This window comes from Mobula hypostoma, chromosome 2, assembly GCF_963921235.1.
Source record: "Mobula hypostoma chromosome 2, sMobHyp1.1, whole genome shotgun sequence".
Classification (NCBI taxonomy): domain Eukaryota; kingdom Metazoa; phylum Chordata; class Chondrichthyes; order Myliobatiformes; family Myliobatidae; genus Mobula; species Mobula hypostoma.
Window position 1 is genome coordinate 142,483,873 of NC_086098.1, and position 14,938 is coordinate 142,498,810.

General features: G+C 43.0%; 1 protein-coding gene across 1 annotated transcript in view; it reads right to left on the minus strand.

Moving 5' to 3' along the window:
- Positions 1–14,938, minus strand: part of crybg1a (crystallin beta-gamma domain containing 1a) — a 252,149-nt gene that overhangs the window by 158,109 nt on the left and 79,102 nt on the right. The window contains exon 2 of the mRNA XM_063040819.1: positions 9,520–9,676. Within this exon, the coding sequence (XP_062896889.1) occupies positions 9,520–9,676 (157 nt within the window). The remainder of the gene's footprint in view (positions 1–9,519; positions 9,677–14,938) is intronic.

Sequence of the window (14,938 nt, forward strand, 5' to 3'; positions counted from 1 at the left end):
AAGTTCCCCCTCGTGTTACCCCTAAACTTTTGCCCCTTAACTCTCAACTCATGTCCTCTTGTTTGAATCTCCCCTACTCTCAATGGAAAAAGCCTATCCACGTTAACTCTATCTATCCCCCTCATAATTTTAAATACCTCTATCAAGTCCACCCCTCAACCTTCTGCGCTCCAAAGAATAAAGACCTAACTTGTTCAACTTTTCTCTGTAACTTAGGTGCTGAAACCCAGGTAACATTCCAGTAAATCTCCTCTGTACTCTCTCTGTTCTCTCTATCCTCCAAATATTCCTTTACTATTTTTAAAAGACGGCCCTCTCTTTGACCCTGCAAACAAAATAGCACAAGGCCACTCCAGAGCGGCAGTTCTCCAGCTCGCTAGAGCAGTCCATCCTGTCATTCATGAAGCAACCATCTGCTTAACCTGAGATCGCCACAATGTAGGGATTGTGATGGCTAAATAAAGCACAACAAATGTGATTTCCTCAGTGGATACTTACTTACTGCCGTATGCCACTGGCGTTTAGGGCACCAGTGAGGATCTTCCATCTCTGTGAGGAAGGATTCTTTCCTGCTGTCTCCATATCGATTTTTTTGAGCAGTCAGGGATGTCAACCCTGAACTGAACCTCCGAACCTGGAGGACCAGTGGACCACGCTTAGTCCGGCCTCTACCTTTTGACCCTTTTGGCATGGGCGACTCTACCAGGAGAAAATGCTGAAGGCCCGTACTCCAGCCAACATAGCTCTCCAGGTCATTGAGTCAAGCAAGCCCCCAAACCCTGCGACGAGGCTGTGGTCCTCTTGGAGGCTCAGTGGGATAGTTGCCATGTCACTGAGCAGATGGAGTGCGGGGCCGGGGGGGGGGGGGGGATGGAGAAAGAGACTGAGTAAATAGCAGCCAAGACATTAATACCAGGAGGCTTCAGGCCCACTTCTGTCTGATACTGTGTCACCTGGCTTGGAAGTGGAATAACAATAGCTGCTCGGGAGATTCTGTTACAACAAGTTGCCAGGGATGGAGAGGGTTACGATCACGGGGAGGAGTGATCTCCCTGAGGGTATTTAGTCCGTGGCACTCAATGGGAGAGGTGCCAACAAACAGTGGCTCAGGGCCGGTCAAGGTCTTGCCGACGTACAGTGTAATCGTTATCACAGTGAGAGTCAATACTGTCAGCAGAGGAGTGCTGGAGCACACAACAGCACTGGCAGAATACTAATAGGAAGGTGCAGCGTAACACAGTGGGCGGAAGAGATTAGGTTTAGGTAAGGTAACTACTACTTGAAGCACATTTCCGACGTACGCATCTGGAATTGTGATACAGTACTGGGTTAACCGATTATGTAGATTCCATTATTACAAGTCTGACAGTGAACATCAAAGTAAATAAATTCTCCTCAGATAACGCAGCAAACCAGTCCCAGCATGAACCAGCACGTGAATGTTTTGTTTTCGTTGTGGGTAAACGTAACCCAAAAAGCGTGCAGCTTCCCTGTCTGTCAGTGTTTGTTAATTCATGTTTATCTTTACAGCGGTGTTGGGATGAAAGATTTTGAGAAACTATTTCACTTTCTTTGTTTCTGCTTCCCTCACCTACTAAAACTCCTGGTGTTATTATCCTGCTACATTGCCCCATAGTGGATGCTCTCTACCTTACCCTTCCCTCACGTTAGCATATTATTTTCCTTGTCACTTCCTTTGGAATTAATCTTCTTTCATTCTCTCCTCCGTTACCCCTTTTTGCTTCCTTTAGGCGGGGGCTGATGGAAGGTATGGTGCAGCGTTGCAAGGCAAGGAACCGCCAGCCACCACTGGCTCTGTCTAGATTTGGAGTCAGAGGGAGAGATACGGCACCAAGCAAGGTGCTGCAGCATAGCAGGACCACGGCAACCAAGAAGCACCCACTTACACTCATCTTGTGTTAATAGATGATATATTTTTCACCATCACCATTCCCAATCCCTTATTCAGACACATCCTCTAACACTCTACCTTCCCAGTGATGCGTTTCTCTTCTAATAACAGACCCACTACTTCTTCCTGCCACCCCACCCCCAGCACATAACTCCTTCAATTATATATTATACTGAAGGTGACCATTCATCCAAGTATGTACAACCAGGACCCTGGCAGAGACACTTAAATCATCCTTAGTGACAGGGGAGGTACTAGAGGACTGGAGGATAGCCAATGTTGATCCACTGTTTAAAAAAGGCTCTAAATATTAACCAGAAAATTATAGGCCGATGAGTCTGATATCAGTTGTCGGAAAGTTATTGGAAGGTATTCAAAGGGAGCAGATATAGAAGTATTTGGATAGACAGAGACTTATTATGGATAGTCAGCGTGGCTTCATGCATTGTAGATCATGTATAACCAATCTTGTTTTTGAAAGTTATCAGGAAAGTGGATGAAGGCAAAGAAGTGGATGGTGTCTATATGGACTTTAGTGAGGCATTTGACAAGGTCCCGTATGGGAGGCTGGTCAGGAAGGTTCAGTTGCTCAAAATTCAAGGTAAGGTAGTAAATTGTATTAGATATTGTTTTTGTGGGAGAAGCCAGTGAATGGTAGTAGAGGGTTGCCTCTCTGACTGGAGGCCTATGACAAATGGTGTGCCACACTGATTGGCACTGGGTCCTTTGTTGTTTGTCATCCGTATCAATGATCTGGGTGATAATGTGGTTAAAACTGGATCAGCAAACTTGTGGCTGACACCAGGATTGGGGGTGTAGTGGACAGTGAGGAAGGCTATCATGGCTTGCAGAGGGATCTGTATCAGCTGCAAAAAATCGACTGAAAAATGGCAGATGGAACTTTACACAGACAAGTGTGAGTTTTGCATTTTGGTAGGGCCAACCAGGGTAGGTCTCATACAGTGAATGGTAGGGCACCGAGGAGTGTGGTAGAACAAAGGGATCTGGGGGTACAGGTACATAGTTTGCTGAAAGTGGCATCACAGGTAGTTAGGGTTGCAAAGAAAGCATCTGGCACATTGGCCTTCATAAATCAATATATTGAGTACAAGAGATGGGATGTTATGTTGAAGATGTATAAGATGTTGTTGAAGCCTAATTTGGAGTATTGTGTGCAGTTTCAGTCACCTACCTAGAGGAAAAATGTAGACAAGGTTGGAAGAGTACAGAAAAAATTTACAAGGATGTTACCAGTTCTGGAAGACTTGAGTTATAAGGAAAGATTGAATAGGTTAGGCCTGTATGCTTTAGAACATAGAAGATTGAGAGGAGATTTGATAGAGGTATACAAAATTATGAGGAGTATGGATATGGTAAATGCACGTAGGCTTTTTCCTCCGAGGTTGGGTGAGATTATAATCTGAGGTCATGGGTTAAGGGTGAAAGGTGAGAAATTTAAGAGAACATGAGGGGAAACTTCTTCACCCAGAGGGTCATTAAAGTATGGAATAAACTGCCAGCACAAGTGGTGCATGCAGGCTTGATTTCAACATTTAAGAGAAGTTTGGATAGGTACATGGATGCTAGGAATATGGACGGCTATGGTCCCGGTGCAGGCTGATGGGAGGAGGCACTTTAAACGGTTTTGCCATGGACTAGATGGACTGAAGGACCTGTTTCTGTCATGTACTTCTCCATAACTATCTCAGGTACTGATTGACCAACTCGCAAACCTGTCTTCTTCCTTCCTCCCTAAGAATGGGTGGTCTTCAGGCGTTGTTAACCTTTGCTGATTTCTCTTCTTAGCCTCGGTCCTCTCTTACTTTGCTTACATTCAGAATTCAAGTTGTTTTAAAGAAACTTTACTAGGATGACAGAAAGAACGTTCTAAGTTCCATTCAATGGAACCGCATCATACTCAATGTCTGCGTCCATCTCATGGACGTTAGAAATTATATCTTTCAGATCTAAAGTTGATCTAACTAGAATTGATGAGTCAATGAGTCAACTTAGCTGACTTTAAAATTCAACTGCATTTTTTTTAAACCAAAATTAACGCGCAGATTCTTTTGAATCTTAACAGGTGCAACACATAGTGACTGATTGCATCACTAAAGTGGTGCACAGAATCTGGTGACTTTACTACCTGGCTCCTCTCCTCTTGGTGTGTAGCCATTCCACTTCAAGAGGCATGACTTAATATTCAATGGAAGTAAAACGCAAAATGTTTGTGGATGCCTACGGTGCACAAGTATAGTAATGTTCTTTGATCTTGAAGAACAAGAGCAGACATCTTAGTTTTTTAGGTAAAGGTTATAGATAAATGGATAGATACTTTATTGATCCCAAAGGAAATTACAGTGTCACAGTTGCACAGTGCACAGATATATAAATATTAGAAGAGAAGTAAGAAAGAATAAAAAACAAGTTATCTCAAACAGTCTAACAGGAGACAGGGAGGTCATCACTTCCCAGGCTATAGGTGACTTATTATAGAGCCTTTTAGCTGAGGATAAGAATGATCTCATACAGTGTTCTTTGGAGCAGTGCCGTTGTCTTAGTCCAGCGGTCCCCAAACACCGGGCCGCAGAGCATGTGCTACCGGGCCGCGAGGAAACGATATGATTTGGCGATATGAGTCAGCTGCACCTTTCCTCATTCCCTGTCACGCCCACTGTTGAGTCATTACGCATGCGAGGTCATTGCCCGCGCGTCATCCACGTCAGCGCGGGAAGAAGATCAACTCCTCGAGCTTCCAAATGACGGCGGGCTGAGAAGTATGTTTGACATAACATCTCTGCCGGCATTCTGGATCAAAGTCAAGGCTAAATATCCTGAGATAGCCACGAAAGCACTGAAAGCGTTGCTTCCATTTCAAACATATCTCTGCAATGAATGCAATGAAAACTAAATTGCGGAATAGACTGGACATAAGGAACCCCGTTCGAGTATCGCTGTCTCCCATCACCCCTCGATGGCACCATCTTGTTGCAGGGAAACAAGCCCAGGGCTCCCACTGATTCAGTAATACTGGTGCGTTGCAAAGATTTTATATGTTCATACGAGGAAAATATGTGCTGCGTGTTTAATATCCAAACGATACTTAAAATGTTATGATGCCATTGACTTATATAACTATATAACAATTACAGCACGGAAACAGGCCATCCCTGCCCTTCTAGTCCGTGCTGAACGCTACTCTCACCTAGTCCCACCAACCTGCACTCAGCCCATAACCCTCCATTCCTTTCCTGTCCATATACCTATCCAATTTTTCTTTAAATGATAATATCGAACCTGCCTCTACCACTTCTACTGGAAGTTCGTTCAACATTTACTTCAAGCTCCCCTGATAATTGACTTATCACTATACTCATGCAAGGAAAATATGCGCTGTGTGTTTAATATTAAATTCGTTAGATAAACCCTTTTAGAAACGAAATTGAGTGTATTAGCTAATTATCTATATTCTGGTCATGATTAACACCCACCCCCCGAACAGAATCACCAAAAACGATTTGTAGAAAAAAATCGTACACGCGCCCGCAAGTTACGCATGTGCACTAGTGCCCGTGCAAGGCTTCATGGTCATTGTAGTCTTTCTCAGGGAAACCCAACGTATTTGACTACTACTCTTGTCCACTAACAACCCTTACCTCTGTCCCCCCCACCACCAGGGTCGGCCGGTCCACAAGAATATTGACAATATGAAACCGGTCTGCAGTGCGAAAAAGGTTGGGGACCCCTGTCTTAGTCTATTATTAAAGGCGCCCCTCTGTTCAATCAAGATGGCATGCAGAGGGTGAGAAACATAGTCCAGAATTCCCAAGATTTTCCATAAGGCCTTTTGAATCTAGTGTTGGGCACGTGGCCAAGTGGTTAAGGCGTTAGTCTAGTTATCTCAAGGTCGCTAGTTTGAGCCTCAGCTGTGGCAGCAGTGTTTGTGCCCTTGAGCAAGGCACTTAATCACACATTGCTCTAGTCTGTGCAAGGAGTGGCACCCCACACAGACTTCCAATCTCTTCCTTGTAAGGCATGAAAATGCCTGACGCAGGCCTCTCATGGTCTGAGTCGACGTTCCCTCCCCTTCCCTCCCCCTTTTGTTCTACCACAGTCTCCAGTGGGTTCAGTTTGACTCCTATAACAGAGCCAGCCTTTCTTATCAGTTTATTGAGCCTATTGACATCACCTGTGTTGAGGCCATTGCCCCAACACAGCACAGCATAGAAGATTGTACTGGCGACAACAGACTGGTAGAGCACGTGAAGGAGAGGCCTACATTCCCCAAAGGACCTCAGACTCCTCAGGAAGTAGAGGTGACTCTGGCCCTTCTTGTAAACAGCCTCTGTGTTGGTGCTCCACTCAAGTCTGTCATCCAGGTCTTCACCACATCCATGTCCTCACCATCAATAGTAACAGGGAAGAGTGCAGGCTTAATCTTCTTAAAATCCATCACCATCTCCTTTGTAGTAAGGAGTTGGTGAGGTATCTTTCTGTGAAGAGCGGAGCAGGCTCATTCTGTGTTGTAAATATCCAGTATTGATTGCACAAATGAGCCGTGTTTAGTGTTGGAGACAGAAAAGACTGCAGTTGTTGGAAACTAGAGCCAAACACAATCTGCTGGAGGAAGTCAGCAATGGGTGGACAATGTTTCAAGCTGAGACCTTCCATCTAGATTGTTTAGCAATGTGTAGATTATGCTTGCTGAAAGCCCATCAATATTGAAAACTAGTCCCAACTCAGCCACAGAGGATTTTAAATTAATATTATCTCAAAAAATAAAATTGCCATTCATAATTTTCAAAATTAAGGAAAATTGTTGAGTGAAAAATGGATGCAACCAGAAGACCTTATTTCAACAATACCGTTGACCGAATGGTACTGGTATATGCTGGAAATTAGGTTTGATGTCTATTGGTCAAATTGATGAAATAAGAAACATTAAGGAACTCAGTTCACCAGATAAATATCATCAGACTCAAATGATATGAAACTGTCCAGATTGTTTGGAAAGTCTTTCAACACTTATTTCAATATTAGAAATTTGGAAGGAAAAATGCCATGATAAAAACAATTAATTTTGGTTTGTTGAAACGTTTTCAGTCAGTGGGGTAATCCCAAGGTGATAGACGCTCAGAATGAAAAACTAGTTGTTGAATATGACATGCACTTTGACACAGAAGTGTGACTATTTGATATTATACTTCTCCATAGCAACATAACTTCAGTGAATTATGGGTACAATTTGATATCATACCTCTCCATGGCAACATCATCTCGGTGAATTATGGGTACTATTTATATTATACCTCTCCATAGTAACATCATCTCAGTGAATTATGGGTACTATTTGATATTATACATTACATATGCAATAAATAACAGAATACTCGAATATTCAGCAGCATCTGGTACAGAGAAACTGCAGTAACATTTTGGGTTTGTGACCTTGCATGATAACAGTATTCAAAGCTTGAATAGCTCTGATTAGCAGTTGTTACTTGCCCATTGCTCTGAGAAAGGGTCATAGACTGAATCAGGAAACTGTTTTCTTCTCCACAGATGCCGTCTAACCTGCTAAACATTCCCCACTTTTCTTTCAGCTTTTCAGCAGCTGCAGTGTTTTGTCACAAGCATCCTAGTCATTTTAGAAACATATCCAGCTAACCATATTGCTCAAAGGCAGCCTCTACAATAAACTAAACATGCTTATGCCATCTTGGCACAATCTGATGGAAAATTACAGATGCCCAATGGAAACAAATACAATATAAGAAAACACGGCATGAATATCATTCAGGAAACACAAGGGATTAGTGTATCAACAGGCAAGTCACTATTGCATTGTGTAGTTTATGGGTAATATATAATAACAATAATAATAATTCATTGTTATAAAATTGGTGAACAGATGGGAAAGCAATCAGGTGAAAAAAAGAATAAATGTCTCTTTCTCTGATTGTTGCACTGTGATTAGTGGGAAACTGCAGGGATTGTGCTTGGGACCAGAACAGTGATTTGGCTGAGTGGACCAACTGTTATATACAGTATCTGTGTTTGCTGATGGTACAAAACCAGGAGGACTGTGAATAGAGGGTGGTGGGGTGGTGAAGTGGGGGATGGGGAGATGTAAAGTGCTTTCAGGGGGAATGGACACGCACAGTGTTATAAATAATCCACATTGGTGTACAGAAATGCAGGCAATTTTTTTAAAATAGCGACAAGGCAATTATGAAGGCAAATGAGACAAATGGTATACTGGTCTTTAAGAGTCAAATAGTCATAGAGCATCCTGCATGGAAACAGGCCCTTTGAGCCATCTATTCCATGCTAACCACTTACCCTAATCCTGTGTTAATCCCATTTTTTATTCCCACTTTTTTATCAATTTACAACCCTTCCCCTTCCAGAGTCAACTACTATACACTGGGCAAAATTTTCAGTAGACTGCATTACAAGAGGATTTGAATACAAGAATACGGATGTCTTAAACTAATTCTATAGACACTAAGTGATAGCGAAACCATTATAGTCTATCTTTTGTTGATTTTTTTTTACTTTAAAAAGCATAAACATGTCATAGGGGGACTGACACAAGGATGTACCAATTTGGTTCCGAGAATGGTAGGTCTGATATCTGATAAGAGATTGAGTCAGCTAGGTACCTGTGCTGTAGAGTTCAGCAGAACGACAGGTGAATAAAATTCACACAAGGTGGGTACTTCACTTGGGCTGAGATGTGTGGAACTAAGGTTCACAGATTTAAAGAGCATATTTAGGACTGAGATGAGGAAAAATGTATTCACTCAGATTGAGTTGAATCTTTTCATTCCTCCACCCTGGAGATGCAGTCATTGAGTTTATTCAAGATAGATGAAGGATTTCTGTATAATGTGAGAACTAGGGATACAAGGAAAATTCATGATAATTGAGCTGAGGAAAAGGATTGGCCTCAACAACCCATCACAGTTCTTTATCTTATGTTTGTGAAAGCACTTCTATCTAGGATAAGCAAAGTAAATAATATAGACCGCAGGACAACTGAGGTATCGTATAAGATCTAGTAGCAGAATTAGGCATTCAGCCCATCAAGTCTGCTGATTTATTATCCCTCTCAACCCCATTCTCCTGCCCTCACCCCGTAACCCTTCATGCCCTGATTATCAAGAACCTATCAACCTCTACCTTAAACATACCCAATGACTTGGCCTGCGCAGCCATCTGCGGCAATGAATTCCACAGATTCACCAGCCTCTGGCAAATTTCTCCTCACCTCTGTTCTAAATGGACGTCCCTCAATTCTGAGGGTGGACCTTCTGCTCCTAGACTGCTCCACTGTAGGAAACATCGTCTCCACATCCATTCTAACCAGATCTTTCAATATTCAATTGGTTTTAATTAAGATTCCACTCCCCCCACCCCCATTCTTCTAAACTCCAGTGAGTCCAGGCCCAGGGCCATCACAGGAAAAGAAAATGCTAATGTATGCATCTCATGTTTCTCTCTTGAAGATTTTGGCAGGTTAAATTAATGGTATTTTATTACAATCGTGAAGAGAACAAACAAACATTTGTATTCAATACTGAACATGATGTTATTTTCCTTACCTTGCTAGATTTTCCAGTTGGGCTTTTGGGGCTTTTTGGACTTTTGGGTTCCAGCTTTGTGCTCCGAATAGTGTCTGCTACCTGTTCATTGTTGTACACCACTTTAGAGTCCCATGTGACCTGTTCATCTTGATTGCAATCATCGGTTTGGACAGACCTGTAGCAGAGTAATAATATTGTTCCAAATCAAATGTTTGAGCCAAATACCCTTCAATGCTTCCTACGAAGATGCTACGGCAACTACGAAAGTGACATATTGACCATTGCAATTCCAACAGCAGGCTTACCTTATGAATGCGCTCAGTTCATTGTTTATGAGTAGTTTGTTGTTTCTGCTTTATTATTAGTGGCAGGGTGTTTAAGTAATTAAATCATGCTGCAGTTATATAAAACTTTCGTCAGACCATACTTGGAGTATTGAGTGTAGTTCTGGTCGCCCCGTTATAGAAAAGATGTGGAGATCGTGGAAAAGATGCAGACAAGGTTTACCTAGATCAGCAGTGGCCAACCTTTTACATTCCATGCATCAATTTTTTCATGCACGAGTTCAGATGCACCATACAACTCTTGTACCCCCATTCAATTCTTGTAAAGATAGGTTAACCCTTTTCCTTTCCGTGCGTAAAAAAATCGCATCTGAACCTGTGCGTGATAAAATTGACACATGGAATGTAAAAGTTTGGCCACCCTGACCTAGATGTAGCCTGCATCAGCGGGTATGAGCTCTGATGGACAAAATTGGGCTGTTCCCCTTTGACTGTTGATAACTTTAAGGAGGGATGTGATGGATAGGTTTTAAAAAATTATGGGAGGTATAGATAGAGCAGACAGTAAAAAAATTGTTCCCCAGGATAGAAATGTTGAACTCCACTGGATGTGCTTTTAATACTTGGGGGTGGGGGGGGGAGAGCTTAAAAGCAATCTGAGGGGCACTTTTTTTTTGCGGAGAGTGGTTGGTTGTCTGGATTGTTTTTCCAGAGGTAGCAGTGGAATCAAGCAGTTTAGAGAAATTTAGATAGACACATGAATATAAAGGGAATGGAGGGATGTGGGTGATAAATGGGACCATAAATCAGCATCAAGACTGGCACAATATTGTGGGCCAAGTGGCCTGCCTGATGCTGTACTGTTCCATGTTCCCTGTCTGATTCCATAACCTTTATTGTTTCCTGTTGAATTTTGTCACAGCAAGGCCAGATAAGGCTGTTTCCTCATCGGCTGATAAGGTGCAAATAAAACAGTTGAACAAAGTCCACGCCGGCATTGTACAAGCTGGATGGGATATTTTGCATGTTTTAATACATATCCTCACGGGTACATTGACAGTTCATGAAAGCAATGAAGACTCAGCAAAGTTCTAAGCACAACATTGAGTGCTTTGGACTGAGAAGGGTCTCCAAGAAAAGATGATAAAGCAGCAGAGGACAGGCTTTTTAATGGGACCAGCTGCTGAGGCTGAGTAGACCCCCTGGGCTTCTTACTTTGGGACAACTGTGCACCATACAAGTACTGCAGAAAAGTTTGAAGTTCAGTCACTTGATCTTCAAATTACTCACACCACTTCTAAGTACATTTTGTGGATGTGTGGATGTAATTTACCAAACCACACAAAGCAGCACACCTCGGCTGTGGAGAAGTCTGATCCTGGAGTTCAGCTGTGACTCAGTGAATAAGCCCATAGGCTCAATGCATCAGACTGAAATGGACAACGCTGCAGAAAAGGGAGATCTGAAATACTCTTGGAAAATACCCACAAACAAGAGCTCATGTTTCTGATTAGGCAACATCCAGTTGACCCGAAACATCAACTCTGGCTTTTTTCTCCATCCATGGTGCCTGACTTGCTGGATATCAGGAAAGGTTTTATTTCAATCTATTGTCTCACCTGTGTAAAGCAAACATTGGAACCACACTTGCATGCAAGAGATGGAGCCTTGTTAGGTTAACAGTCTGAATTTCTGGTTATAGCACAATTCAAGAAGAGACAATCTCGCTACTCTACCAATTGTCGATGACTGCTCTCTCTCTCTCACCAATGCATTAACTCTACTCATTGTCCTGAGGAGAAAGCAGTCCTAATGTTGTTGTAGCAAAATGTTATCTTTATTTTATTAAGGCTGCTTTCATTTGTAATTCTCCAACCTGATTAAACACAGAGAAAGAGACTTTACACACTCAGACAGATTATATTTACAGAGTCTGCGATGTTGTGAAAGACATGGCTTACAGTAAGTGTCAAAGCACTCATGTCCTCTCAAGTCAGAACGTGATGAATTCACCCCCACCCATGGATTTCAGTGCTCTCCACACCTCATTTCTTGGTGAGCCTGCCCTCACCTGTCAACTGCAGCTGCAGCTGCAGAATTTATCACCATGGATTTTCTTCCAGTCTCTCAGTGCCACCTCTGGAATTCTGAAAAGATCTAGCCTTGGCTCCCCTCAATCTCTCATCAGCTTCTCGCTATACCATCCTTTTTTACTTCAGCTCAACTTGTCACCACTTCTTCCCGGCTCCTCTGCGAGGCCAGGCTGTCTCGTCTGATAACCGTTACTGGAAGAGCAGAAATTTGCTCCATTTTGATATAGGACAGAACAAAGCCGTTGAGTCCCCGCTACAAGTTCCATTCTTTGTGCCTGGCTGAACCAGACTGCTCACAATCTTGCTGTTGTAATTGTGCCTGAGCTGAGTTGTCAGCTTGAAATCTTCTACAAATTCCGTCTGCAAGCCCATGTCATATTTGACCCCACGGTTTCAACTATACATCGGCACCTTCATCAAGACTGTCTACTGCCCCTGACAATGTAATCCAGCACTGCCCCTCTGAAATCTCCTTCCCATACCATGTCCAGACTTCAGTTTCAGGACGGCTCCCCATCTTTGTTTGACTTCCTGCATGGCTGACTTCCTCGTTAAACACCATGAAAGCAAGCATGTCATACACCTTGACCACTTTATCCGCTCTTGCATAGCCACTTTCAGTGAAATATGGGCCTGCACCCCAAGATCCCTCTGTACCCCAATGCTATTAAGGGGACTATCATCACCTGCAAAATTTTCCCTTCCATTTCAATATCGCAAATTGCAAAACCCCTCCTCCTTACCCTTCTTCCATAGTTCACTGTCCGCTCCTATTAGATTCCCATACCTTCAACCCTCTACCTCTCCCACCTATCACCTCCCAGCTTCTTCCTTCCCTCCCCACTTCCCCCTTACTTGGCTCTACTTATCACCTGCTAACTTGTATTCTTTTCCCTCCCCCCACCACCTTATTCTGGCTTCTACCCCCTTCCGTTGCAGTCTTGATAAAGGGCCTTGCTCTGAAATGTCGACTGTTTATTCCCCTCCTTAGCACTTTTTCCATCTTGAGCAAAGGCAAAGCATTTGCTATTCTAAACCCCTTCAGGATCTTGCCTGTTGCTCGTGAGAACACACAGATCCTCGTCAAAGTCCCAGTAATCTCCCCACTTGATTCCTTCAATATTCTGAGGAAAAACACCACCATGCTCTGGAGACATACAAGCCTTAATGCTTTCTAGAAGACCTACAGTACCTCCTCCTTAATCTCAAAATATCCCAGAACATAAGCACACCCCACTCTGTTTTCACTGTTCTCTAATATCTTCTCTTCAATAAATATCAACACAAAAGTACTCATTTAGTACCTCAAACACCTGCTCTGACTCCAAACACAAATTCCCTCCTTTATCCTTGAGTGGAGCTACCCACTCCCTCTCCTTGGTTATCAGAATCAGAACAAAGTTTATCATCACTAACATATGTTATGAAATTTGTTGTTTTATGACAGAGTATAGTGCAAGATGTAAAACATTAATGTGAGCTGCAATAAAAAAGTATAATTATTAAAGAGCGCAAAAGAAGAATGGAGAAGTAGTGTTCATGAGGTCATGGAACGCTCTGGAATCTGATGGCAGAGGGGAAGAAGCTGTTCCTAAAACGCTGAGAGTATGCATCTTCGGACTCCTGTATCTCCTCTTTTTCTTAGTATAGGTATCAAATTCCTTAGGATTATACTTGAGATCCTGCTCACCAAGGGCACTTCAAGATCACTTTTGGCTTCCTTCTTGGCTGCTTGAGCATTTTCCTGCTATCTTTACATTCCACAATGATTTTAGCTTCCTAAGCCCTACATATGCTTCCTGTTCCTTCCTGAATAAATTTTGGACCCCTGGGGTCATGCAAGGTTCTCTTACCTCACCGTCCTTGCCCTTACTCCGCAGCAGAACATGCCGATCCTGAGCTCTGATCAACTGGTCTTTACACAACTTCCACACATCAAGTGTGGACTCGACCGACAGCAGCTGCTCTCAATCAATGCCCCTTAGTTCCTGTTTTATCCTGTCATGATTCAGCCTCTCCCAATCTAATACCTTCCTACAAGATCCAGTTTTATCCTTACTCATAATCGTCTTAAAACATAAGGAGCTACGGTCGCTATTCCCAAAATGTTCAAGTCTGTCACATGGCTAGGCTCAATTCCCAAAACTAAGCCCAGTAACTTCTTCTGGAGTTTCCACGTACTGTTGCAACGGGGGAAGAAGCTGTTGCTCCCTTTTCAAGTAACCGCCGCCTCTAATTTGAGTTTCCACATCTGTTCTGGGAATCCTTCTCTTCGTGATTTTTATAAATGACCTGGATGAGGAAGTGGAGGGATGAGTTAGTAAATTTGCTGATGACATAAAGGTTGGGGGTGTTGTGGATAGTGTGGAGGGCTCTCAGAAGTTATAGCGGGACATTGATAGGATGCAAAACTGGACTGAGAAGTGGAAGATGGAGTTCAACCCAGATAAGTGTGAGGTGGTTCCTTTTGGTAGGTCAAATATGATGGCAGAATATAGCATTAATGGTAAGACTCTTGGCAGTATGGAGGATCAGAGGGATCTTGGGGTCCGAGTCCATAGGACACTCAAAGCTGCTGCGCAGATTGAGTCTGTGGTTAAGAAGGCATACGGTGTATTGGCCTTCATCTATCATGGGATTGAGTTTAAGAGCCAAGAGGTAATGTTACAGCTATATAAGACCCTGGTCAGACCCCACTTGGAGTACTGTGCTCATTTCTGGTCGCCTCACTACAGGAAGGATGTGGAAACCATAGAAAGGGTGCAGAGGAGATTTACAAGGATGTTGCCTGGATTGGGGAGCATGCCTTATGAGAATAGGTTGAGTGAACTTGGTCTTTTCTCCTTGGAGCAGCGGAGAATGACAGGTGACCTGATAGAAGGGCATAAGATGATGAGAGGCATTGATCGTGTGGATAGTCAGAGGCTTTTTCCCAGGGCTGAAATGGCTAACATGAAAGGACACAGTTTTAAGGTGCTTAGAAATAGGTACAGAGGAGATGTCAGGGGTAAGTTTTTTTACGCAGAGAGTGGTGAGTGCGTGGAATGGGCTGCTGGCAAC